Source organism: Pseudorca crassidens, chromosome 18 (genome assembly GCF_039906515.1).
Source record: "Pseudorca crassidens isolate mPseCra1 chromosome 18, mPseCra1.hap1, whole genome shotgun sequence".
Lineage (NCBI taxonomy): Eukaryota > Metazoa > Chordata > Mammalia > Artiodactyla > Delphinidae > Pseudorca > Pseudorca crassidens.
The window spans coordinates 59,690,237-59,718,045 of NC_090313.1; the positions used below are offsets into that span (position 1 = coordinate 59,690,237).

General features: G+C 41.1%; 1 protein-coding gene across 1 annotated transcript in view; it reads right to left on the reverse strand.

Moving 5' to 3' along the window:
* Positions 1-21,955, reverse strand: part of CPB2 (carboxypeptidase B2) — a 39,999-nt gene extending 18,044 nt beyond the window's left edge. The window contains exons 1-6 of the mRNA XM_067713036.1: positions 21,740-21,955; positions 9,712-9,787; positions 7,977-8,101; positions 6,333-6,441; positions 2,906-3,007; positions 504-608 (exon numbers count right to left, since the gene is read on the reverse strand). Coding sequence (XP_067569137.1) covers positions 504-608; positions 2,906-3,007; positions 6,333-6,441; positions 7,977-8,101; positions 9,712-9,787; positions 21,740-21,813 — 591 coding nt within the window. The 5' untranslated portion in view covers positions 21,814-21,955. The remainder of the gene's footprint in view (positions 1-503; positions 609-2,905; positions 3,008-6,332; positions 6,442-7,976; positions 8,102-9,711; positions 9,788-21,739) is intronic.
* Between the last annotated feature and the right edge of the window lie 5,854 nt (positions 21,956-27,809).

A 27,809-nucleotide genomic window follows, 5' to 3' on the forward strand; every position in this document is an offset into this window, starting at 1 on the left:
TCGGGGACAAAATTCCCTACTATGATATATGGGATAATACGATCTGCTCTGTAATGTTGCTTTATGTTCAATTTCTAAGGGCAGAATATGGCAAAAGGTATCTGCATGATTCAAATCAAAAGAAAAAAATTCATTGGGACTCAATTCCGATAATTGCTTCAGTTCTTTCTCTTACTTAGGAAACATACCACAATGGCATACTATTTCTTAATTATGTTCCAGTGTTTAGCACCAGCCAGAAATGTAGAAAGGATAAGACAGACAATCTTTAGTGTAATTTAAATGCTTAAAGTCTTGGTTCTCAAACTTAATATGCATAAAAGTCACCTGAGAAGATTGTGAAGATTGTAAATACCCGAGTCTCACCTCCAGACATTTTAAGTCACGAATTCTAGGATGTGACCTGGGAAAATGCATCTAAAAAACAGGCCACTTGATTCTGATGCAAGTGGTTTTAGGCCACATATTGGGAAACTCTGGCTTAAGAGAATGTGAATACTTACAGAGGCTATGAACCACAAGCAGAAAGCAGGGGAGATCCACTCTCTGGCATGGATTCCACAGTCAATCCACATGGCATTTTTGGCCCTTTGTTCTTTCCTAGAAACCTGCACAGAGAAAATCAAAAAACAGTAATAAGACGCTTCAGGATAATAACTTCCATATATATAGTGCTTCTACTTAATCCTTTTAGCAAATCTATGAAATACGCATTATTCTCTGCATGCCTTTGAGAATTCTCAAGGGAAATTAAAAGCTGGTGTAATTAAAGGATAGTAGCTAAGGTCACATAGCTGATGAGGGTTGGGACTGAGGTCTGAAGCCAGGACTCGATTTAAAACTCTTTTTTCTTTAACTTTTATTTTTTTTAATGTTTACATTTTTTTATTGAAGTATAGTTGATTTAGTCTTGTGTAAAGCTCTTTTTATTCCCTCACAATCCCCCTGCGATACCAGAGCTGCATGAGGTGGGTGTAGAAGTAGACAGCAGAGAACTAGTGTTTCAGGCCATACCTTCACACTCTAGTTAGAATTAAGAGGTTATGTGTTGGGTACACAGCTTTCTGTGGGAGGGATGGGACAGAGAAAGGCTTGGGAGAGGAAAGCCAGTGGTCCAAGATAAACTTGGATTCCCTCACCATTTTCCCCGGGTGCACACTCTTAATGTGTAGATTATTTCCCTATGTCACCCCAAAATAAGCACACATCTAGCTTCACAGCAATTTATTACCAACAGATCTGGGGACAGGGCCCTCATTCTGATTTACCATCTGGGGGACTAGTGGAGCTGCCAGCTTCCTGGAATAAGAACTCCCCACCTTTCCTCCATGATAGGCTTTGATGTCTTCAGAAGAATTCTCAAAAACGCCTCCAAGCAAAATGAATCATAATTCATTTGCTTTTAAACATTAGTTAGACACACATGTTAGAGTATGGAGGGAAGGGAGAAGAGTGTTGCAAACTCAAACAAATATGTGGAGTTGGAATTCCAAAACAAGAAAAAGAGAGAGTTCGATTTTTAAACTGCCATCTATGCCACTCAGGGAGGTTCTTCTTAACCAACCCGGAGCTCGTGATATCCAATAAGAAGGCAAGTGAGAAAGTCAGATGGCTTTGGCCACAAAGGGTCAAATTGTACAAAGAGGAGAACTACCCAGCTGATTTAATCCACTCAGTGTAAAAGAAATCCTGAGTTGTCTGCACTAGTTGCCTTACTCGACCTTCTGTTTTACTGTGCTGAGCAAAGTCTCTTGGTGCCGGTCCTGACGCTGGGAAGATGGAGGAATCCCAGAGACTCACATGATGTGCACATCCTTGGTTGAGTACGATTGGGAGTAATGCATGCAGAAAGCATGTTCTCCAACATGTACATTAGGTCCCAGGAACACAAGTTCCAAAGAGTACACACAACACGGCTGAAAGTAAATGTCGTGAGTGGGTAGGCCATGATTACACGGATCCAGTCTGGTTGACCAACTCAGCTGTCAAGAGCACCCAATTTTCCTACGTCTGCCTTGAGTGTGCACTGCAAGTTCTTGTCAGAACAGATGAAAACCCAGAAATCCTGAGTCAAAATCTTATCTTTGGATGATCGAAGAGGCCCACCTATCACAATTTAGATAATGTTGGGAAACTATGTATAAATTAAATGTTCCTAAATCGGATGTATTTTTCCAATGATTAAATTGTTTTCCAGAGCTTCTTTTTCATTTATTTTTATTTTTTTTTCTTCCGGGGAAAGAGTGGTTAAAAAAACAGAACTGCAGAATTAGAACTTAACAGGCAGGAATTAGTTTAGTTTCACGGCTCCCAATATTCTTCCTGTGGCCACATTCATTGACTTTACTAAGGCCAATTTATTCAACTGAAAATAAAGAACCAGACAGGTGGTGACTGAGGCAAAAGCTATCATATCAGCCCTGCTGCCCCAAATCCCAGCATTGCCCTGGTTCCTATCCCTTCCTAAGTTTCGCTGTTCAACTCTTTCTTTGTTTCTAAAAACTGTATCAATGTCAATATCTGTTCAATCACATATTCCCCTACTCTTTTTTTTTTTTTTTGCCTAAGTCAGTTAGTCAGAGGTGGTGGTGTTAATAAAACAGGATTGAAATTTAATCTAGACCACTCCCCCCATTTTATGAAGGTAGGCATTAAAGCCCAGGAAGGTTAAATGGCTTATCTATGTCACAGAGTTGATACTGTTAGACCAACACTACATTAGTAAAGGAAAAAAATTTAAAGGTAATAACCAATCCCTAAATAGCTGGATAATAAAGTTGAGGAACACTTATAACACACATATTTCCAGAACTCAAAAAAAAAAAATCCAAGTAATAACAAGCACTGCTGGAGAATTAACACATCCCCCAAAGTTGAAAGGTCAATGACTCTTCCCCCAACATACCTTTAAAACATAAAGTGGGTACTTCTCATATGAGGATCCAATGTGGATTTTTTCAACCATATCAGGATACAACTCAGTCATAACTTCGATCCAAGAATAGATCTATCAGAGCAGAAACCAGGAGTCACAGAGCAAGTTCAAAGCATTTTCCTGACAAAGGAAACAGACCACTTCTTCGAGGAAGGGCAATCCCTCGAAAACACTTGTATGTGGAGAGAATGAGGGACTAAAACACTTGGGGTAGGGTGTTTCTTCTGCTGTTTAGAAAAATCAATAAAACTAAAGTTTTGAAAAACATCAAGGTTTAGGGAAAAAGTACTAAGAAACTTACAACAAATTAGGAAAAGATAATCTTCAAAGCAGCGCTCCTTAAGTTATTTTTAAAGGCTCATTACATTGAATCCCTGCCTCTGTGCATGAAATCCTCTTTACCATTCAAGAGTTCATTTCTATATGGAATTTTTTTTAAATATCCACTTTTCAAGAGTAACCTAAGGAAGTCCTGGGTGCTGCCTTTGAACAGGATAAATCGAGGTGTCATTATTTCTTACTGAAGACCTGTGGACTCACAACAAAATCTGTGAAATGATAAGAGGCAAAGGGGAAAACAGTCTGGAGAAGAAAAATTTCTCTTCTACCCAGGGAAGGAGTTTGATTCTGGACCTCTCTCCTGGGTGGAAGTCTAGTGGTCTGTGATTCTGTCAAGATTATAATAGAAAGAAAAAATAAAAATTTCTGGGTCTGATTTTAGGCTAGTGCCCACCTGAAAGCAGGCATTGAATGATGGAGCCTGGCCATGTTTAATATAGACTAACTTCTCAGGGGCGATTTTTAAACTTTTACACCTTCTGCAGTGGGAATGACCAACCCAATGGCCTTATCTCTGGGAATTTTTCTAGAGGTAATTTCAAATAGCAATCCTAGCTGATGGGAACGGGAGCACCATTTGCCCTTGGATCCTCTTAGAGGAACATAACTAGGGTGAGTGGTATGTGGGAGTGGTTGCCTTGTGCCGAGAGTTCAGATGCTCCTGGAAGGCCTACCTGCTGCCAAGTACCAGTGCTGTCAGTGTCTGAGGTGCCGGAAATTTAACTATCAGGATTTCCTCATTGGGCCTCTGTTTACTGTGTTACTCCTCTAAGGCATGCATACACCTGAGAGAACTACTACATCAAACTATTTTGTGTTACAGCATTGATGGTTCAGTAGATTTCCTCCAACAGGGAGGCTGTGTTATATAAAGGCAGCTTTACGGAAAACTTTATTCATTTCACAATCTGCGGTAATGATGGTCACATCCTTTGAATAACTCTCTTCTTTTGCCATTTGTTCTAAGTGATGTTTTTCAGTCATTTGTTTTTCTCCCCTGCAGGGGATTACTGAAAATTTCCTAGTGAGAGTCAATGACAAAAGAAACCCCTCTTGCCCCTCAAGTGAACATGTGGTGAGGACTGAAGGAGAGATCAGTGTTGAAGGGGAAGAAAGGACTTGGCAGAATTTCCGGGGAGCAAGATTGCCATGGTTCCTACAAACCTCTTAGAAAGGATCGGGCGTGGGAGCGAGGAGAGGTCCAAACTGTTTTCTGGGACATCATTGTAATGAAATGAATTGTGTCCCCCCTCAAATTCATATGTTGAAGCCTTAACCTCCAGTACCTTAGAATGTGACTGCATTTGGAGATAGGGCCTTTAAAGAGGTAATTAAGTTGAAATGAGGCTGTTGGTATGGACCCTAATCCAACCTGACTGGTGTTCTTATAAGCAGTGGAGATTAGCATGGACAGAGAGCCGCCAGGGATGTGCACACACAGAGAAATGGCCGTGTGAGGACACAGCAAGGAGGTAGCCACCTGCAGGTCAAGGAGAGAGGCCTCAGAATAAATCAGCCCTGCTGACACCTTGACCTTGGACTTCCAGCCTCCAGAACTGTGAGAGAGTAAAATTCTGTTGTTTAAGCCACTCCGTATATGTCACTTTGTTATGACCGACTAATACAGTGTATGGCAACCTAATACTTTTTCCTGCCGTGTCTTTCCAACTCTTTCCTGGGGTGAGGGTAAGAAAAAAAATAAGCCCTTTGAACAAAGTATTTAAAATATACCAGAAAAAAAATTTTTTAATGTCCATATCCTTTATTGATTTATTTAGGCTACACCATGCAGCTTGTAGGATCTTAGCTCCTCGGCAGTGAAAGCACAGAGTCCTAACCACTGGACTGCCAGGGAATTCCCAGAAAAATGTTTTTAAATACCTCTGTATAAGGCATTCCACTCTTCCCACCAAACCCAACACAGCATTGACATAGTTAGGTTCTCCATTTGCAAATTGTGCCTACCCAGCCTCTCCACTCTGGACCCCAAGTTTGCTGATGCAGGGCTGATGTAGGAGGCTGGAGGGAGGTGGTCTAGGTGGAATAGACAGAGGCAAGGTAGGAGAGAGAAAGGAGAGGGTTGCAATTTTAAGATCCCCGTCAACCAGCCAGGTACATCAATTCTAGAAGCACACTGAGTTCTGGTTTAACTAACTGGAAAAGAACAGATGCTTTTGAAGATTCAATAGAAAACTTTATTACTTAAGCCTTAGATGTCTTAAAAATATGGATATGGTTCTTAACAGTTTCTGGGCACCTAGCCAAAGAGGATAAAAATACTTGTATTAAGGAATATAGCAGCATACTCCTATGAAAGAATAGAAGGTATCAAGGGATTTGTACTACTTGGAGTATATTATATTGAAAAGAAAGTACTCCAAGGGGTTGAACTAACAAATATGGGGAAATGGCTCTTAGAGTATGATGTGAAAGCTTACTGAGGCCAATTGAACATTGATATCTTGCTTAGGTTCCCTCTAGAAAAATCAGAACCTATAAGTACTAATAGGAAAAAACCCAATTTCTTAAATATTAAAACACAGGCATTATCAACATTATTATTATTACTATTATTACTTAAATAGGTTCTTTCTGAGAGGAATAAAATGCACTTAAATACTTTATTGTGTACTAAATATAAGTGAATAAATTCCTTTAATTCAGTGAGATAATATGGTGATTATTCAGTAAGAGTACAATTAGGATAAAGGTCTAAGGAGACATGATTAATTGGACTGTTAATTTTTTTGTGGCAGTTTCAATAAAAAGGCCCTATTTTTAATTTCCTGTTGTTCCTTAGAATGCAGTGTTACTCCTAACAGAGATACTCTTAGCTATGGACAAACAGGCTGCTTAGAGGCAATTTCCAAAATACGATGCAATCTTCCCAGGGAAGATATCTACAAAAGGATGAATTACTTCTGTATAATCAACCTCATTGTGATTTTTTTTTTCACCCTCTTCCACCAATTTTGATTCTCTAATAATTTCCCATGGCTGAAATGGCAAAGCTCGTTAAACGAAAATAGGAATTTTCCAGAGAAATGTGACAGCTTACCTCATTTAGTGAGTGATACTGTTCATAGTAGGAGGAGGAGGCCCGGGGGCTGATGGTGTCATTGGAAGTCTGCTGCCGGATAAGATCTTCCACATTTTCCAACAAGACCCTGAGTTATGAAACAGGGCATGAGCTGGTTGCCAGAGAGGGCTCTGATTTTCCTGCATGGCCCATCGCACGCACAACAGGTGAGCAAGGGAGAAAAGTCACTAAGAAATCTAACAAGCACAAGGTGAAAGCACTGCCAGCTAACATTATGATGAGCTGAAATACACAAGCCCTCTGGGTAGAGCCTCATGGGCATTGGAGGGATACTGGCTCCTATGGGGTATGTTTTCAGGGCCTCCAAAATCTCACCCCTTCTCCAACATTATGAACATTTCTTGACTGTGACTCATTAGTGTGTTTTATGTGAACATACAGGTTAATGGACAATGTTCTTCAATCCAGAGGAACAATGTATTATTCTGTTTTCAGTTAAGGACCGAGGAGAAGCAGAAAGCCTTCTCATTTTATTTTTCCCTGTAAGTCACTGACCTACACCAGATGCATGTATAGGTATATATATGCATGTATAGGTTCTGCATGGCCAAAGTTGGTCAAATCTCTAGAGAAATAAGAACAGAGGAACAGGGAAGGTACAGGAAAGTGATCTCATTTAATTTCTCTTGCAAAGGATCACACAGTTAACTAGGCACAAACATCTTAATTAAGACAGACTGAAGCCATTCTGTTACCTGGGATGAACAATTGAAAGTTAGCTGTCATTCTAATAAAGCTTTCTTTACTTTTACTTAGGTCAGGGGGTAAAAGCCAAGCCTTTGACATCAGAAAGGTCTGAGTATGACTCCTAGCTCTGCCACGTTCCAGCTGGCTGACCTTGAGAAACTCCTTTGAAAATTTTTTCATACACACAATGAGGATAGTATTTACCTCACAGGATTAAATAAGGATTAAATGATACAATGTATAGAAAGGCTCAGCACCTTTCCAGGAAGGCAGAAAACACCAATAACATATTATTAATACTAATCATAGTGTATTATCCAAAGGTTGCCCATTGATACACAGAAGAGAGCATGGCCTTCAGGAAGTGTCAGGGCAGCAAAGGGACACTGGCGCTTGGGCAATGGATACAGAAAGGAGATGTGGACAGGAGACTCCAAAAGGAAGAAGGCATGGACTCTGAACAGAAATCATACCTAATGCAAATTTTAGTTTAGGGCCAGACATTCCAGAATGTTCACTGACCTTGTGAAGGAAGCAAAATCTCCTTCAGCAGCTGCTTTTTCAAGAGATACCACAAAGCCTACTAAAGTGAAGGACAATTTTGCTCCCCGAGTCCAGGCACAGAGTAGAGGAACTATAAGAAGGAAGCAACTGGGAGGAATGGTAAGAGGCTCCTCAGATCGTTGAGTCTCACAGTGCTTTGCAGATAAGGGACCAAGGTCATGAGAGGTAAACCACTTGTCCAGGGTCACAGAGCTAGCCCCTTGGGCTTCATCACCAATCTGTTCCAGAGATTTCCATGTTGCCATGTTTAATGTAAATATTTTTTCCAGGAAGCAATGACACCATCCACTAGTAAAATGCATCATAGGTGCTTAGAATAGCTGCTCAGTAAATATGGAATCATGCCTCTACCTGAACGGAATTCTGCTCTCATTTAAACGGGCTTTCACGTTGCTTACATCAGACGCATTCACAAAAAAATGGACTTCTTTGCTCTTCGTAATAAATTCAGCTGTTACTGGCTGCCAGAGGACAATCTGCAGTTTCAAGGGGGAAAATTGATAAAAACAAAGACAGTTTTTCACATCATTCTCGTCTGTAGCTAAAGCCATAAAAGGGTTTTTGTAAGGGAAGTAAAAAAGACATTCCTGGTGACTGGTCCCCATTTACACATGTGGTAGTGTAAGCATTTATTTTACAGGGGGCTAGTTTTATTCTTTTCTGTAACCCCAGTAGCTAAAGAGGGCCTGGAACTTACTAGGTACTCAATAAATATTTGGCGAGGCAACGAACTAATGAATGAATTCATGAATGAATATATTTATGGCCCAACTGTAGAACTGGATGTGTATGTCACATGTTTAAAGAGAAACGAAAGTTTGTCTAGAAAGTTGATTAAATGTTGCTTTTCTTTAATAAAAATTCCATATCCTTGATACTATTATGCCTTTTCTTTAATCTAATTGCCTTTGGGAAATGTCTTCCCATACATAATATTTACATTTTTTTTTCTATTTTACTGAGCTTTTTTAAAGCACTTTCACACTCATTGCCTTTGATCATTATAACAACATTTTGCCATAAACCAAGCAGGTGTTATTATTTTCATTGTTCAGATGAAGAAATTAAGGCTCAAAGCTAAGTTGCCTAAAATCACACACCAAGAAGTGGAAGAACAAGACCTAAGTCCTGAATCTCAGATGCTTCCTCTGGCGGTATTTCCTCTGTCCACAGTGTGGTGGCTGTGAGGACGCGCCGGGCAGCTCTTCTGTTGGGAGGGGCTTAGTTCACTAACCTTCCCCACCGTTGTCCCTCTTGATTCCCCCCGGCTTCTCCAGGGCCGCAGCCAGCCAGTGACAGAGCACTGCGGGTGTATTATTGCAGCCCCGTTCCTGCTAGATTACGGTCTCCTCTTACAGATGTCTTTGGCTTAAGGACTTATCATGGTCCGGGCAAACCTTCATTGGGACTGCCCTGTGGTCTAGAGGTTGTCCACACACAATCCTCCTTTCTGCACACATGTCAGAGCTGCTTGATGGTCTGGGGGTACTCCCTGCCACCTCCAGCTCCCTCCTCTTCATCCTTCACAAGCAGCCCCCATAACAAGTCTCACACATCTCTAATATAGTTTTGACCTCTGCTTCTCAGAGAGCCCTAACCCAACAACCATGGAGCCATCAATATTCTATCAGGATATTTTGTAATGTATCAGTTTTCTATTTTCTGGGGAGTTGAGTCCCAGGCATGAAAATTTTAATAAATTTTCCTTTGTGTTTTTGATGCTTACACCTTGGTTAAGTATTATTGCTTTTTAAACAAAGATCTATTGGATTTCTGTTACTGTAGCATCTTTGTAAGTACCCCCTCCTTTTTTTTTTTGGTGCTGAAACCCAGGAATGAACCAGTAAGTTCACACTTTCAATGCCTAGGTACTGTCATGTAATTTGCTGAAAAGCCAATAGCATAAATGAAGAAAGTTTGATTTGGGGAACCAGTAAAATCATATGATTATGGGAAGGAGGAGAAGGCTACAAGGAGAGGGGTTTATACCAGCTGTATATAAGTCAGACGACATATAGGAGAGAACATGGCACACCAGACTTGTATAAAATATAAACAATAAGAAGATAAATGAGGGAGAAGTTACCTCGTATGTTGTAGTAGTATTCTGCAGAATTTGAACTTGCCTGGATGTTCTAGGAAGAGCAGTTAAAACCTGGCCACTGGGGGAAAAAATAAAACAGGATTTTGATCTTAAACAAAAAGTGAAAATAAGATAAATTATATTGGGAGGGGCTTCTAGGAAATTGTAAAAAGGAAACAAAATGTTGAAAGAAAAGAGGATCTCACCACAGATTTTAAAATAACCTTAGATTTTGCTTCCAGTCAAGATGGAGAAACAGGGACCAAGTTTACCCTCCTGCTTGAAACAAATAAAACACTGGACAATGTATGTCACTCAAGAAATTGAACATCTGTAATATGACGAAACATTGTATCCTGGATTGGGTCTTGGAACAGAATCGTGGAAAAACTGGTGTCATCTATAGAAAGCCTGCAGTTTTGTTAAGAGTAGTGTACCAATGTTGGTTTCTTAGTTTTGACAAACATACCATGATAATATAAAATGCAGGCGAAACTGGGTGCACGGTATAGAGAAACTCTCTGTAATATCTTTGCAACCTTTCTGTAAATCTAAAAATATTTCAAATAAAATTTTATTTAAAAAATAAAACAAAATCATGTACTGAGAACTCCAGAAGCACAAAAGTTTATGATAATTTCTGCTTGTCATTATGAGCAAAGGCTTCATGGAAGAGGTAACTGGGTAAGTAAGCAGTGTAATGGCAGACTGGCAGGAGACAAAAGGGCATTGTTGGGGAAACGGCAAGCTGTTTATTTTTGCCAAGTGTAGGATTTAGGTATTTAGGGCAAGAGAAGAATGGTAGCCAAACAGAAGTGAGTTTGGAAACTTATGTTAGTTCTCCCCTAGAGAAGTTTTCCAATGCACGCTGAGAAATTTGGCCTTTATCTAGCAGGCAATTAGGAGTTAGAAAGTGACATCATTTGACTTGTGATTTACAAGAATAATTTTGATGCCAGGGTGGAGGATGGTTTATTTTGGAAAGCCTGATGAAAAGATTCTAAACTCTGGAAATGAGCCTATGGAGACTTGATTATCAAAAAAGAGAAGGAGGAGCTCCCAGAAACAATAGATTCAGAGATTTGGTGCCAATCACTGGTACAGTTAAGCGTAAACTATTCAACTAGTGATAAATGACATATGTCCAAGGATATGTATCACAAGATGATTCACAGTAAGAATAACTGGGAACCACATGAGCGCTTATCAGTAACAGAACTGTTGAATGTTGGTGATGTCTCCACATTCTAGAATGTTTTGTAGCCATTATAAAGAAAGAGTTAGTTAAAATAGTTAACTTGGGGGGGATTTACGTGATGCATTAAGAGAAAGAAGCAAGAAGTGAGTGGAGAATTGTAAGAAATATTATCCCATTTTTGTAAAAAAATAAGTTAGAAAGAAAAAGGAAACTTATAAGTGTTAAAAGCAGGAGAAAACAGCTTCATCCATGAGAGAGCAGACAGCAGAAGCAAGAAGAACTACAATCCTGCAGCCTGTGGAACAAAAACCACATTCACAGAAAGATAGACAAGATGAAAAGGCAGAGGGCTATGGACCAGAGGGAGGAACAAGATAAAACCCCAGAAAAACAACTAAATGAAGTGGAGATAGGCAACCTTCCAGAAAAAGAATTCAGAATAATGATAGGGAAGATGATCCAGGACCTCAGAAAAAGAATGGAGGCAAAGATCGAGGAGATGCAAGAAATGTTTAACAAAGACCTAGAAGAATTAAAGAACAAACAAACAGAGATGAACAATACAATAACTGAAATGAAAAATACACTAGAAGGAATCAATAGCAGAATAACTGAGGAAGAAGAACGGATAAGTGACCTGGAGGACAGAGTGGTGGAATTCACTGCTGTGGAACAGAATAAAGAAAAAAGAATGAAAAGAAATGAAGACAGCCTAAGAGACCTCTGGGACAACATTAAATGCAACAACATTCATATTATAGGGGTCCCAGAAGGAGAAGAGAGAGAGAAAGGACCCGAGAAAACATTTGAAGAGATTATAGTTGAAAACTTCCCTAATATGGGAATGGAAATAACCACCCAAGTCCAGGAAGCGCAGAGAGTCCCATACAGGATAAACCCAAGGAGAAACACACTGAGACACATAGTAATCAAATTGGCAAAAACTAAAGACAAAGAAAAATTATTGAAAGCAGCAAGGGAAAAACAACAAATAACATACAAGGGAACTCCCATAAGGATAACAGCTGATTTCTCAGCAGAAACTCTACAAGCCAGAAAGGAGTGGCATGATATACTTAAAGTGATGAAAGGGAAGAACTTACAACCAAGATTACTCGACCCAGCAAGGATCTCACTCAGATTCGATGGAGAAATCAAAAGCTTTACAGACAAGCAAAAGCTAAGAGAATTCAGCACCACCAAACCAGCTCTACAACAAATGCTAAAGGAACTTCTCTAAGTGGGAAACACAAGAGAAGATAAGGATGTACAAAAACAAACCCAAAACAATTAAGAAAATGGTAATAGGAACATACACATTGATAATTACCTTAAACGTGAATGGATTAAATGCTCCAACCAAAAGACACAGGTTTGTTGAATGGATACAAAAACAAGACCCATCTATATGCTGTCTACAAGAGACCCACTTCAGACCTAGGGACACATAAAGACTGAAAGTGAGGGGATGGAAAAAAGATATTCCATGAAAATGGAAATCAAAAGAAAGCTGGAGTAGCAATAATCATATCAGATAAAATAGACTTTAAAATAAAGAATGTTACAAGAGACAAGGAAGGACACTAATGATCAAGGGATCAATCCAAGAAGAATATATAACAATTGTAAATATATATGTACCCAACATAGGAGCACCTCAATACATAAGGCAACTGCTGACAGCTATAAAAGAGGAAATCGACGGTAACACAATAATAGTAGGGGTCTTTAACACCCCACTTACACCAGTGGACAGATCATCCAAACAGAAAATAAACAAGGAAACACAAGCTTTAAATGACACAATAGACCAGATAGATTTAATTGTTATTTATAGGACATTCCATCCCAAAACAGAAGATTACAATTTCTTCTCAAGTGCACATGGAATATTTTCCAGGATAGATCACATCTTCGGTCACAAATCAAGCCTCAGAAAATTCAAGAAAATTGAAATTGTATTAAGCATCTTTTCTGACCACAACACTACGAGGTTAGAAATCAATTACAGGAAAAACTGTATAAAACACAAATACATGGAGGCTAAACAGTGTGCTACTAAATAACCAAGAGATCACTGAAGAAATCAAAGAAGAAGTTTAAAAATACATAGAAACAAATGACAATGAAAACACGATGATCCAAAACCTATGGGACATAGCAAAAGCAGTTCTAAGAGGGAAGTTTATAGCAATTCAATCTCACCTCAAGAAACAAGAAAAATCTCAAATAAACAATCTACCCTACACTTAAAACAACTAGAGAAAGAAGAACAAAGAAAACCCAAAGTCAGTAAAAGGAAAGAAATCATAAAGATCACAGCAGAGGCTTCCCTGGTGGTGCAGTGGTTGAGAGTCCGCCTGCCGATGCAGGGGACACGGGTTCGTGCCCCAGTCTGGGAAGATCCCACATGCCGCTGAGCGGCTGGGCCCATGAGCCATGGCCGCTGAGCGTGCGCGTCCGGAGCCTGTTGCTCCGCAACGGGAGAGGCCACAACAGTGAGAGGCCCGCGTACCGAAAAAAAAAAAGATCAGAGCAGAAATAAATGAAATAGAAACAAAGAAAACAATAGCAAAGATCAATAAAACTAAAAACTGCTTCTTTGAGAAGATAAACAAAATTGATAAACCCTTAGCCAGACTCATGAAGAAAAAAAGGGAGAGGATGTAACTCAATAAAATTAGAAATGAAAAATGAGAAATCACAACTGACACTGCAGAAATACAAAGGATTATAAGAGACTACTACAAACAACTATATGCCAATAAAATGGACAACCGTGAAGAAATGGACAAATTCTTGGAAAGGTACTATTTTCCAAGACTGAACCAGGAAGAATTAGAAAATATAAACAGACCTAACATAAGTAACAAAACTGAAACCATAATTAAAAATTTTCCAACAAACAAAAGTCCAGGACCAGATGGCTTCACAGGCAAATTCTATCAAACATTTAGAGAAGAGCTAACACCGATCGCTCTCAAATTCTTCCAGAAAATTGCTGAGGGAGAAACACTCCAAAATTCATTCTATGAAGCCACCATCACCCTGATACCAAAACCAGAAAAAGATATCACAAAAAAAGAAAATTATAGACCAATATCACTGATGAACAGAGACGCAAAAATCCTGAACAAAGTACTAGCAAACAGAATCCAACAACACATTAAAAGGATTATACACCATGATCAAGTGGGATTTATCCCAGATATGCAAGGATTCTTCAATATACGCAATATACGCAAATCAATGCTCACTAACAAATTAAGGAGTAAAAACCATATGATCATCTCAATAGATGCAGAAAAAGCTTTTGAGAAAACTCAACACCCACTTATGATAAAAACTCTCCAGAAAATGGGCATAGAGGGAAACTCCCTCAACATAATAAGGCCATATATGTCAAACCCACAGCAAGCATCATACTCAATGGTGAAAAACTGAAAGCATTTCCACTAGGATCAGGAACAAGACAAGGATGTCCACTGTCACCCCTCTTGTTCAACATAGTTTTGGAAGTCCTAGCCACAGCCACAAAGGAGGCAAGAACATACAATGGAGAAAAGACAGCCTCTTCAACAAGTGGTGCTGGGAAAACTGTAAAAGAATGAAATTAGAACACTACCTAACACCATACACAAAAGTAAACTCCAAAGGGATTAAATAAAGCCTTAAATGTAAGACCAGACAGTATAAAACTTTTAGAGGAAAACATAGGAATAACACTCTTTGACATAAACGGCAGCAAGATCTTTTTTGACCCACCTCCTAGAGTAACAGAAATAAAAGCAAAAATAAACAAATGGGACTTAATTAAATCTAAAACCTTTTGTACAGCAAAGGAAACAAAACAAAAAGACAGCCCTCAGAATGGGAGAAAGTATTTGCAAATGAAACAACAGGCAAAGGATTAATCTCCAAAATATACAAACAGCTCATGGAGCTCAATAGCAAATAAACAAACAACCCAGTTAAAAAATGGGCAGAAGACCTAAATAGACATTTCAGCAAGGAAGACATACAGATGGCCAAGAGGCACATGAAAAGATGCTCAACATCACTAATTATTACAGAAATGTAAATCAAAACTACAATGAGCTATCACCTACACCAGTCAGAATGGCCATTATCAAAAAAGCTAGAAACAATAAATGCTGGAAAGGGTGTAGTGAAAAGGGAACCCTCCTGCACTGTTGGTGGGAATGTAAATTGATACAACCACTATGGAAAACAGTATGGAGGTTCCTTAAAAACCTAAAAATAGAACTACCATATGACCCAGCAATCCCACTACTGGGCATATACTCTGAGAAAACCATAATTCAAAAAGAGACATGTACCACAATGTTCATTGCAGCACTATTTACAATAGCCAGGACATGGAAGCAACCTAAGTGTCCATCAACAGATGAATGGATAAAGAAGATGTGGCACATATATACAGTGGAATATTACTCAGCCATAAAAAGAAACAAAATTGAGTTATTTGTAGTCAGGTGGATGGACCTAGAGTCTGTCATACAGAGGGAAGTGAGTCAGAAAGAGAAAAACAAATACCATATGCTAACGCATATATATGGAATCTAAAAAGTAAAAAATGGTACTGATAAACCTAGTGGCAGGGCATAGAGGTAGGCATAGAGAATGGACTTGATGACATGGGGTGTGAGGGCAAAGCTGGCGCGCAATGAGAGTAGCATCGACATATATACACTACCGAATGTAAAATAGTTGGCTGGTGGGAAGCAGCAGCACAGCACAGGGAGATGGGCTCGGTACTTTGCGATGACCTAGAGGGGTGGGATAGGGAGGATGGGAGGGAGGCTCAAGAGGGAGGGGATATGGGGACAAGTGTATGCACATGGCTGATTCGCTTTGTTGTGCAACAGAAACTAACACGGTATTGTGAAGCAATTATACTCCAATAAAGATCTATTTAAAAAAAAGGATAATCAACAAGGACCTGCTGTATAGCACAGGGAGCTCTGCTCAGTATTATGTACCAACCTAAATGGGAAAAGAATTTGAAAAAGAATAGATGTGTGTATATGTATAACTGAATCACTTTGCTGTACATCTGAAACTAACACAGCATTGCTAATCAATTATACTCCAATATAAAATAAAAAGTTAAAAAAAAATAGAGGCTGAATTTCAACTTCGCATAAAGGAAATTTTGTGTTGACTAGAAGATAAGATGCTTGGGCGTTTTTCATGTGTATTAGAAGACAAGAAAGTAACAAAGTTAGTCAACAGAAGGGGAAAGAAAATGTAAAGGTAAAAAATGTGTTATCTAAATGGGTCTCTTTCTTAAGGAGAAAAAAAATTAAGGAAATATAAAAAATTAATTAGGAAATGTGGAGGAGTAAAATCATGGGGATATAAATTTACCATAAAATATATTAATATGTCCAAGTTCAAACTGTGGTGAGCTGGACTCTTCCTATCTCAAGTTTGACAAAAGTGCCAACACAACATAATCAAATAATGAGATGGGGGTCAGTCAGAGGCTATGAAACCCAGGCATAGAAACTGGTTTTAACCACACAGGCTAGTTGGGTTTTATCAACAGGATGCTGCAAAGGCCCACAACAAAACCAGACTGAACCAGCGAGATCCTAGATAGAGGGCAAAATAGGCTAAAGGTCACCGCTTTCCTGAACTTGATTTATCTCTGTGTTTGTTTCAAAAGTACCTGGTGTTCGGCAGAGATGTTTTGCAGCTGTACTTTGAGAGATACACAACGGTCAACCGCCCCGAACCGGCTCTGACTTGACCACAGGAACACACCTACGTAGATGAAATCTGGAGGTGTCAGAGAATGCGCTTTGTTTCATCACCATGCTTATATCTCCGCCCTAAGAGGGGATTTGTACTCTGCGAGCAGTTTGTGCCGTGCGCAAAGAAGCATGGAAGACTGCGCATGCCTGGCTGCCCCTGGAAGTCTCCGCCCCCTTCCTCGAGCCCAGATGACCTCTCTGCCTCCTAACCCTTAAAGTTCCCTTACTGCCCTCGCTTCTGGGAGGTGTCTTTAGAGCTCGAGCTCCCCTTCTCCATTCTCTGGCCATTGAGTAAAAGCCTGTCTTGCTTGCACCAAACAGTTTCATCATTGGCAGCACAAACCTGAGCCGGAAAGAGCTCCCTGACCCAGCCAGGGGGGCTTCGGTTCAGCCGGGGCCCCAAGAGGGGGGGGGCTCACATCTCATTCGGTAACAAGATCACCTTATGTAGGGCTTACCATTTTTTCAAATCAGTTTCCTGGCTCCGTGCCCCCTTAAGTCAGAGAGAGGATGTGAAAAGTGTTCAGAGGGGAGACGGGGAGAATTTGTGAGTGTATTTCTTTGCATCAAATTGTTGCGATTCTCTGAATCCCCACTCTCCCCAAGGGGATGAAGTTTGGGGATGTTACTTCCTTCAACTCAGCCTAGTGGGGGAGGGGGAGGGGTGAGTCTAAGCATGTTCCCTCAAGTTTAACTGACACAAGCACCGGTGCCTGACTTGCTTCTGAGAAAGCTAAACCTGCATGGGCTGGCCTCCAGTTGACTAGATTAGCCATGAATATCAGAAGAAAAGGCACTTCATGTTATGTATCCGTTATGGCTCAGATGCCGTCCAATAGCGCCACCTAAAGGAGTGGAGAGCTCACAGCAGCAAGAACCTGGAGGTGAAGGCAAAATTCTTAGAATGAAAGATGGAGTCACAAGTGGCTACCTAGAAACAGCTACCTCTATCCTGGTCTGCAGAATTTCCCAGCAAGAGAATCTCAGAAATCTCTAAGAACTTAAAACCCAAGAAAAGGACTAATGAGAAAAGGAGTCAGGTGTGTGTGTGTGTGTGTGTGTGTGTGTGTGTGGAGAGGGGTGAGGGGTTGTTTTCCTACAAAGATTGAAATATTTGAATAATGCCTTGGTTGGAGTAGACATTCTAGTTTCTGAATTGAGGTTTGCATTTCAACATGACCCAAGGACTACCAATTACTTAAGAGTGGGCTAAAAAGCCATAGAATTTTCTAACTTTCCATGCAAGGGCGGGGAAAGATTACTCTGACACATAGAATATATTGGGACAATGGGAGATGAAAAATAAAGGTGTGGGTTTTTTTTGTTTGTTTGTTTTAATTTTTATTGGAGTAAAGTTGATTTACAATGTTGTGTTAGTTTCAGGTTTACAGCAAAGTGAATCAGTTATATATATCCACTCTTTTTTATATTCTTTTTCCATATAGGTCATTACAGAGTATTGAGTAGATTTCCTTGTGCTATACAGTAGGTCCTTATTAGTTATCTATTTTATATATAGTAGTGTGTATATGTCAATCCCAATTTCCCAATTTATCCCTCCCCCCCTTCCCCCCCACCATAAGTTTGTTTTCTATATCTGTATCTATTTCTGTTTTGTAAAGATGTGTTTTGATGATGACTCCGAAGGGATACAGTTACAGATGTAACCAATAACCATTTAGGAAAAAAAAAGGCTTGCACCAAAAATAAAGTTAAAAATACAAGCACAGTGAGATAACAGGTCACTTTACACAAAAAGTAAAACGAGGCTCAAGGAGGGCTCAAATTGTTCAAGACTGCATGACTCGTAAGTAGCAGACCTGAGGTTTCAACTCAACTCTCCAACTCCTGAGCTTTTAATACCTAGGCAACATTTCCTCTGCTGCTTCCCCTCTAAGAATATGATTATGGTCCTCAAGGTCTGTTCCCTGCTGTGGTTTACAGGGATGAGTCACACTCGCCATAGCTCTGAAAGATGATTTTTGAATTTAAAAAGCTGGTGAGATGGCTCTGAACAATGGAATGTAGCCCAAGGCTGCAGTTTTGTTTTATGCATTACAGCATTTTAAAGCCACTAGTGCCCTGTTCTCTAAGATGAAAGTAATATATCAGTAGGAGCTAAGTCAAAGAGAACAAGCTGGTCTCCAGGTGGCAGACAGTATATGGAGTCAACAAAAGGAGCTCTTCCCGTGGTCTATTAATAATTCAAAAGCCTCCTCTACTCTCCTCCAACTCCTTTTCCTTCTTTTCATCCTATTTCATCTTCTTTCCAAATAAACAGCCTCAGCTGACTGGCCACACTTAGGTAATCAGAGCACAATGCAATTAATGACTGTTTACAAGATTCTTGCTAGTATTTTTTTACCCTTTATAGTGTTTGGCCTTTAAAATCAAGTGAACATGGAGACTTTTTTTTTGGCTGTCTTTCTCTTTGACATATGGTATTTATGCCTTTAAAACTTTTTTTGTTTTCATTCCAGAACCTTTTACTGATGAGATTTATCAAAATGCAACTGCAGATCCGCCATTGATTGTCTGAACACAAAGTGCTATTAGGAGAATGATCATGACAAGAAAACAATAACAAAGAGCAGCTTTAAAAAAGCCAGACCCTCAGCTCTTTTTAGGAGGGGTTATATTTTTTACCCCCAGAAATAATTCATCAAAGTCTGTTGCCCTGAATAAAATTAGAGTTTTCTTTTAGCTTTGGTAATAGGCAAGTCGTGGAAAAGCAATGCTCAGAAACATTTGGTAAAAAATGTATATATATATACATATGTTTACTCACAGAAAGAGAGTTTGCGATTTTATTTCTAGTGGAGGAATGGGACCCAGGAATCAGATATGCATCTGCCCACAGAGCTGCAGTTCCCCTTCCCCAGTACGTGGGGACCATTACGATAGGTACAAAGTATTAAATATTTTCAACATGATATTATTTGATTAAAATATAGTCATAGTCTCACCCCTCTCTTCAAGCACAGGTATCAATCAGACTTCAAAGCATATGCTGAAGCAAAAAATAGTAAGAAGAGCCATGCGTGAGGGAATTTTTCTCATTCATTTCTTACTATTTTCTTTCTGTGTATTTCCTTTATTTGCCTAACGTGTAGTTCCACTGAACTGTTATAAGCTTATTCGTTTTGCAGCAACATGGTCAAGCTTTGGTATATCTTGCTAGTGGTTGTCTTATCAAGGAGTTTAGTTTACTATATGATGCAGATGGTGGTCTGTAGGCGAGCCTGCTAACCTCTGACACAGCCAGCTGTTATGATGCTTGTGCCAGGCTGCCGCTGAGGCCACCTTTAGCCCTGCCGTAGTGAGGACCTTGAGACCGGACTTGCAGCCCTGGCCTCTCTTCCGGGCTGCCTTCCAGACTGCCTGTCTCTGTCAATTCACTGTGACTAAATCTGACCTCCCTTCAAATTGGCTCTCTTCCTAATTTCTATAATTTTTAGAGGCAATGCTGTGCAGTGAAAAGAGTAGAAATGAGGTGAAAATGGGGTTGAATACAAACTCAACATTTGTTGTTTGATTGGGAGCCGGTGTTCTTCTCCCTGAGGCTTATTTTCCTCCTCTGTAAAGTGTCAGTAAAAAAGACTGGAGGATTGTGGGCACTTAACAGGTTAACATTTCTAAGTGCCTATCCCAGTGCCTGGGACAACACAGATGCTGAATATCACTCACTTCCTCCCCTTTCCCTCTCTGGCAACGACACTGCCATTGCCTACAGTGTCCAGGTTGAACATGTTGAGAGCAGTTTTTCTCCTTCCCTCTCCTTTACCCTTAATTAAAGCCAACTGCCAAGTCATTGGATATTAGAACTAGCAAGAACCTTAGAAATCATAGCCTTCTGATTTATTGACAATACATAGAGACATAAGTCACCAATTCTCCTAGCAATTTGTCTCCCGTGTCAATTTCAGTAACAATCATTTGGTCATGAAATTTGATACTTGGCGATTATATTCAACAAAAAAGAATCAACCAACTCTTCTTAGTTTAGTCATGATGGGCAAACACAGCTTCCAACTCACAAGTCAAACTTTTTTTTGTGGCCGCGCTGTGCAGCTTGTGGGATCTTAGTTCCCCAACTGGGGATTGAATTCGGGCCCTCAGCAGTGAAAGTGCTGAGTCCTAACTACTGGACCGCCAGGAAATTCCCAAACTCTGTTTTCTTAAATGCTGTCCTATGGCTCTTTATGACTCAGTTTCTTTGGCAGAATTTTCCCTGCCCCTGATATGTCCCTTCCCTCTTTGCCATTCACTGAGGAGAAGAATACATCTCAGAGACAACTGGAGGAGAAAAGGATCATAGAAAAAAACAACAGGAAAAAAAAATAATTCCAAAGGAAACAATATCAATTTTGAAAAGCCTAAAAGTTGACTAATGAATTACAATAATACATATAGCCTCAAAACTATTTACACCATGTTTTATATATGCTAGGGCATGAGTTTGTTTGTGTTCTGTCAAGTGGTTTATAGTAGAAAATCCTAAGGGATTCACTCTACCAAGCAAAATAAGAACTAGATATATTCATGTGTGTGTTCTTTATAACACAACTGTTCTTCCTTTCCTACTCCATGCTGAACACCCATGCACAACCCAAACCTCCTCTCTGATACCTTTATCCTCTTCTCCCTCCCATGTTCTATGTACAAGAAAAAAGTAAATTATCCATAGTCAATGCATAGTACATGTGAAGACAAGAAAAACATAAATCATGTGAAGTGTTAAGGTGTAAATAATTACATATTTTAAAAAATCAAGAGTCTATTTCTTTAATTTTCATAGCTACTGGATATACATGTCATCCAGAATTTTCTCAGTAATAAAACTAGAGCCAGAAAAGAAAAAAAGACCCTAGATCTAGTGAGAGCCTTATTATACTGACATCTACAATTTGGAAGGGTAACATGGAAAGTTTCAGAAAGAGCTGACCTTCAGACTTGAATGTTCTGCTCCCCAGTCCAACGCACTGATTGGATTCCGTGAGGGGCAAACAGTGGGGGAAACGACCCCCCACCATCTAGGATTCTAGCGGGTTACCTCTGAAACGCGAAGGCATGCTGCTCACAGAACAGGATGGTGGCCACAAGGACTCCAAAGCTATAAAGCTTCATCCCCACAGCGATTTGCTATAAAACAAAACTCTCTGAAGAGAAGGGTCCAGATAGCTGATTACTTAAGAGCCTTCTTTGCACACTGGTTAAAATATAATGGCATGTTCCCTGTCGTTTCTGTGCTCATTCGACTTCGCTTCCATTCCCACCCTCAAAAAGAAAGTATGATGAGAGTTGTTATTCTCATTGTAGACTACCTAGAAAATATTTAACTCTTCAGGGAAGATGAGGCCAGGAATAAAAGGATAGTAATACAGTGGAAACGTGTCTTGTTTGTTGAACAAGACATAGAGTATTGACCCATGGATCTCAGCCCATGCTGAGGGAGGTCTCCTGTGGAGTACTAACTCATTAGGTCTTCCGTTGCTTTTCTCTTTTTCAACATTTTCAACTTAGATGAAGACATAAAAGGTGAGTTTTTCAAATTTATGGCTGAGAAGGAGAGCTTATATGGAGGATTATAGGATCTCCATTCAAAGAGAGTTTTCCTTGTCCATGTGGAATGATGCTCCACCCATAAAAGAAGAAGAATGCTATGTGTGGGGAGCTCTTCTGAGAAGTAAAAAAATCAGGTAGTTGTGAATCATGTTTATTTAGGGAAGCTCACCATAACAGCCATAACACCATAACAGTCTGAATCAAAGCCTACCGTACGTCATCCTGAAGGTAGCACCATCTAACATTTTGTCTGGTGTGAGGCCACATCTAACCTCTGTAAGTGGAAGGACCCTGGTCCCCTTCCTACATTCCCACTGGTAAGTGCATTTGAATGCCCTTGAGGTCAGGGCAGGCAAATTTGCAAAATAAATCATCCTCCCTTCAGTGGACTTCTGAGAAGGAAAGGATTGAGAGTTCAAATCTCTCTCTGGGATTCAAAGGTACTGAAACATATTTAATGGATCGAGGTGAAACGACTGGGTTGGCCAGAAAGCTTGTTCATGTTTTTCCATTCCATAACATCTTACGGAAAAACCCGAACGAGCTTTCTGGCCAACCCAATACATTTTATATAAGAAAGAAGGAGAAAAAAGAAGATACATGCGTTTCTCCTCACTTGTGGAGAAAGAAACACAGGCAGGATAGACCAGAAATCAATGAGATGGGTTACCTCCAGCAGGTGAGTGAAAAACAGTGGGAATAAGAAGTGGGTAGAAGAGGGAATAAGAACCGGGTAGAAGAGATGGGGGGAGGGACATTTCTTCGAGTAAAACTGTTTGAATACCTCTGTATTTTAGAACCGTGTTAATTTTTCACATACTCAAAACAACCGGTCAAGTAAATAAAATGAATACAAACCAAACCAAATGAATGTAATTTTGTTTCAAATAAATAACATAACCACACTGAAGTGGAGAGGGGGAAAAACTAACCAAAGTGAACTTTTTTTTTTTTTTTTTTTTTTGCGGTGCACGGGCCTCTCACTGTTGTGGCCTCTCCCGTTGCGGAGCACAGGCTCCGGATGCGCAGGCCCAGTGGCCATGGCTCACGGGCCCAGCCGCTTCGCGGCATGTAGGATCCTCCCGGACCGGGGCACGAACCCGCGTCCCCTGCATCGTCAGGCGGGCTCTCAACCACTGCGCCACCAGGGAAGCCCCACAAGGCTTTTTTGATGGACAAACATTTTTGTTTCTCTTGGGTAGATATCTAGGAATGGAATTGCTAGGTCATAATGATATTTAGTTTTATAAGCAACTCCTGTGCCTTTTTTTCTAGGTAGTTGTATCATTTTATACGCCCACCAACAATATATTAGAGTTCTAGTTGGTCCACATCCTTGTTACCTGACGCAGTCTTTTTCATTTCAGCCATTCTAGTAAGTGTATGGTGGTGTCTAATTTGGCTTTCATTTAAATTTCTGAGATGGTTAAGAATGTTGAGAACCTTTTTTGTGCTCATTGGCGATAAGCATATGTGTGTGTATGTGAGTTCCAATCGTTTGCCTGATTTTTAATCAGATGGTTTGTCTTATTACTGATTTGTAGAGGTATTTATATACTCTGGACATCTATATGACACAATAAAAGGCAAAATTACAGATACAGAAAATAGGTTAGTTGTTGCCAGGGCCTGAGGCTGGGGAGGAAGGGATTAACCTACAAAGAGGTACAGGAGAAGTTTTTGGAGTGGTGGGAAAATTCTCTGTTTTGATTGTGGTGGTATTTACGCTGTGTACAGGCAAAATTCCTCAAACTGAACTCTTAAGTTGAATTTATTGCATGAAGAGAGAGAGAGAAGAACACAACAGCTTGATCAGATGGACTCCATCCTGGCTCACAGGCAAATCTCTTAGCTTCTCAGAGGTGCAGTTTCCCCTGCAGAAAAATGAGGTTAATGATAACCTACCTCTGAGGGCTGTTGTGGGAATTCAATGGGATAGCAGCTGAAAGTGACCAGCAAAACAGGTGTTTAGCGCTTCCTTGGTGGCGCAGTGGTTGAGAGTCCGCCTGCCGATGCAGGGGACACGGGTTCGTGCCCCGGTCCGGGAAGATCCCACATGCCACGGAGCAGCTGGGCCCGTGAAACATGGCCGCTGGGCCTGCGCGTCCGGAGCCTGTGCTCTGCAATGGGAGGGGCCACAACAGTGGGAGGCCCGCGTACCAAAAAAAAAACAAAAAAACCCCAGGTGTTTAGCATGTCCCATTCATTAAAAAAAAAGATAAACCAGGAAGGGAGCTGAGAGGGGCCAATGTGTTCTCTTCCCGGAGCCTTACCCAGGTCAGGTGAACCTTGGTGACAGCTGTCCTCTTCTTCGGCTGCTCCCAAAGAGTTAGGGGATGAGTCACTGCCCCAGAAGCCAATCTGGTCCTGGTGGATCGATCTCCCTGAATCATGTCCCCTAGGGACCAGCTAATTTGTACATTTGCTCTCCAGTCAATTTGGAACATTAGGTGGCAAAAATAATATGGCAAGTGTGTTTCTTCAAGAGCCGTAACCCTCTGCCTTTATTAAGACGGTGCCTAAAAGGATAACCTCCCCTGTGAATAGTGGCTGCTTTGCCTTCTCTCAGTTGGAGTGGGCTGAGGATAAAGGCAACGCCACCGTGACCTGGATGGGCTAGGACTTGGATATGCAGCTCAGGCTTACTGTTAGGTAAGCGCTGAGAGAGTCAGTCAATTTCATGGCATTTTGTCATGAGTTTAGGTGCAGCTCAATTTACAAGTTTTCCTTTCAAAGTCTTTCAGCCATTAAAGCTGCATAATCTTGGGAGGTTTGGAGGACACATAATTGATAAATGTGTTTTCCTCCACACACTCTCTCTCATGTTTATTCATGCAGAGCGAAGCAGTTTTAGAATTTGCACAAAGGGTTGGCATATCCGGCCCCCTGTGTTTCTGAGGGGGGAGGAGAGATGATGCCATCTTGGGAGTCATTGAAGAGGGGGATTTAAGCCCCAAGGCAGAGAACTCCATCTCGGGTTCTCATGCCCTCGCTTTGGCTATAAATACTGAGCCTGGGAGTCGTGGCACCAGGAAGGTTACTAGACACCCAGAGAGGCAAATGCTCGTCGGCTGGATGGTTCAATTGTGAAGAAAGCAGGGTTTGTCCTTGAAATACTTCCATCCCTTCATTCCCCGTTTCTAACCATTACTCCCTCTTATGCGTCTATCCGCTTTTTAAGATGCTGCAGCCAGGCCGCCCCTTTGAAGAGCACCCCAGGCTGTATCCCATTGGTTCTCAAACTTGACTGGTAATTAGAGTCACCTGCGCATCTTTTAAATCTCCAGCTGCCCTGGCCACACATCAGATCAATTATATCAAAACCTCAGAGGGCGGGGCATAGACACCAGCTTCTTGTAAATCTCCTGAGCTGATTCCATTGTGCAGCCAGAGGTGAGAACAGCTGGGTTGCACTAGCGCTTCTCCAGGGGTGGCCTGTGAGTCCCAGAATCTCTGAGAGTATCTGTGGAAAATGCAGACTCCTGGACCCACCAGCCCTCTCAGCACTGAACCTCAAGGTGGGATCTGGAAAGTCTGTGTTTTAACAACTTCCCCAGGTGATTCTCAAGCACACTTGAGTCTCAGAATCAGCTCTAAACCTTTCTCTAGTCCATCTGTTTCTCATGATATGGTAATTTTCCCTTTCCTTCAGCCATACTAGTCTTTCAGTTCCTCAAAGATAACCATCTTCTTCCATCCTCTGGACCTTTGCCTATTATAGCTGTTTATCTGGAAGGCATTTTGCTCTCTCTTTGCCATTAGGAAATTGGCAAAGATAACAATGATGAAGCTATAGCCCTAGAAAATCATCGTAAAGTGCATGTTTTGGAGGAGAAAAGAGTAGGCACCGAAGGGCCACAATCCCCTCCCCCGGGACAGTTTGGTTTACTAAGTCAGCTAGCTGTCACTGGGAGTCATAGAGAGGTTGCTCCAGAGATGGTGGGAGAAAAGTCAGTAGGTTTGATGGAGGTATTGAAGGAACAAGAGAGAAGACTTAAGTGATGTGCACCAACTGGGTCAGATGCATGAATGCAGCAGCCCTGGGCTGCAGGTAAGAGAAGGCAGTGCCAGGAGACACCTTAAGTTACCCAGCAGGACCAGGGACATGAAGCTTTTGGAGCCTGTGGCTGGCAGTGGGTGCCACAGGGGAGAGAGGGGCCATGGGGGAGAGGGACAGCAAAGGACAAGGCTGGGTGATGGGGGATATACCCAGATGGAGGGCAGAGCCACTTTGGCTACCTCCAGTGAACAGTGATGATGGGGAAATGTTAGTGGAGGGTTTTTTCCATCTCTCAAGTCTCGTGTTACTGGGAAAGTGTGATCTGATTTAAAGTTGGTTCAAAGGCAACTGACTATCAACTGCAGATCTTCTTTTAGGACAGCATTTCTCAAACTTTCATGTGCACATGAATTAAGTGGTGATCTTATTGAACTGCAGATTCTGATTCAGTAGGTCTGGGGTGGGGCTGAGATGCTGCATCTCTAACCAGCTTCCAAGCGCCCCTGGTCTTGGCCCCAAACTTAGAGCAAGGAGGTTTGAACATTCCGACTCTTAACAGTGGGCCCGTGGTCTGGCCCAATCCAAAAGTGCCTGCTTGAATCACTCACTTTTCTGTTGTATTGCACAGAGCTTTAGAATGAAATATTTGCATGCATTCTAATCCTCCAAAAATTAGACATGGTAGCTCTTTATTCACCAAAATACTTATTGAAATGGAACTCCCCACTTTGGACACGCCAGATCATATAAAAATCCCCGCCGTTTTGCCGACCTCTCTCTGAGTTGTTAAAGGTGAGACTGTGGGTGCTGACTAGCTTATCCGTGCTTTTGTGTCTGACCTAAGGTGGGTTACTAAGTATATGTAGACTTTAGACATGAGAAAACATTTACACAATTTTCCTTTTCCTTTTTTTTTTTGGTCACCTACACACAGCCACAGTTGGTAAACTCTGGCTTCTGGAAAATAGGGGGCGAGGACACCGTGGAAAGAGCAGTCCTTGGCAGGCGAGAGTTTAATTCCCGGAATTTTGTTAGGAAACCGTCAAAGGAACTAGATTTCACAAGAGGATCGGTCAGCACTCCTGACTCGTGCTGAGCACCAGCTCTGGTTCCTGGATCATGAGGCCGGCAGAGACGTGCCATGTCTGGCTCACTAAGACAGCACCGCCAGCATTTCATCCAAGCGCACTGGTACCCTGGGGGGTTGGGGGGGGACAGAGAGCAAAGTCGATGCTATCTCAGCAGCTGCTGAATGACAACAGGTACAGTAACTGCAGGGAAGGTGGGCCTCGGAGCCGCCCAGGGACACTGGGAGCACAGGAGAATGTCTCTCGTGCATTAAGTATCAGTCTGAGATGGGCTCGTGTAAGGTGGGCTGAGTTTCCGTACTTTTTATCATCGAGACCGCAGTTGTGCTCCAAGGGACAGACTAGATTGTGTGTGTGCATTTCGGTGGATAAAATCGCCAAATTGGCTGAGACTTGAAGAGCCCATCTAGTCCTATGCATTGTCTCAAGACAGGCTCTAATGGCATAATTTCCAAACAAACAGGAATCCA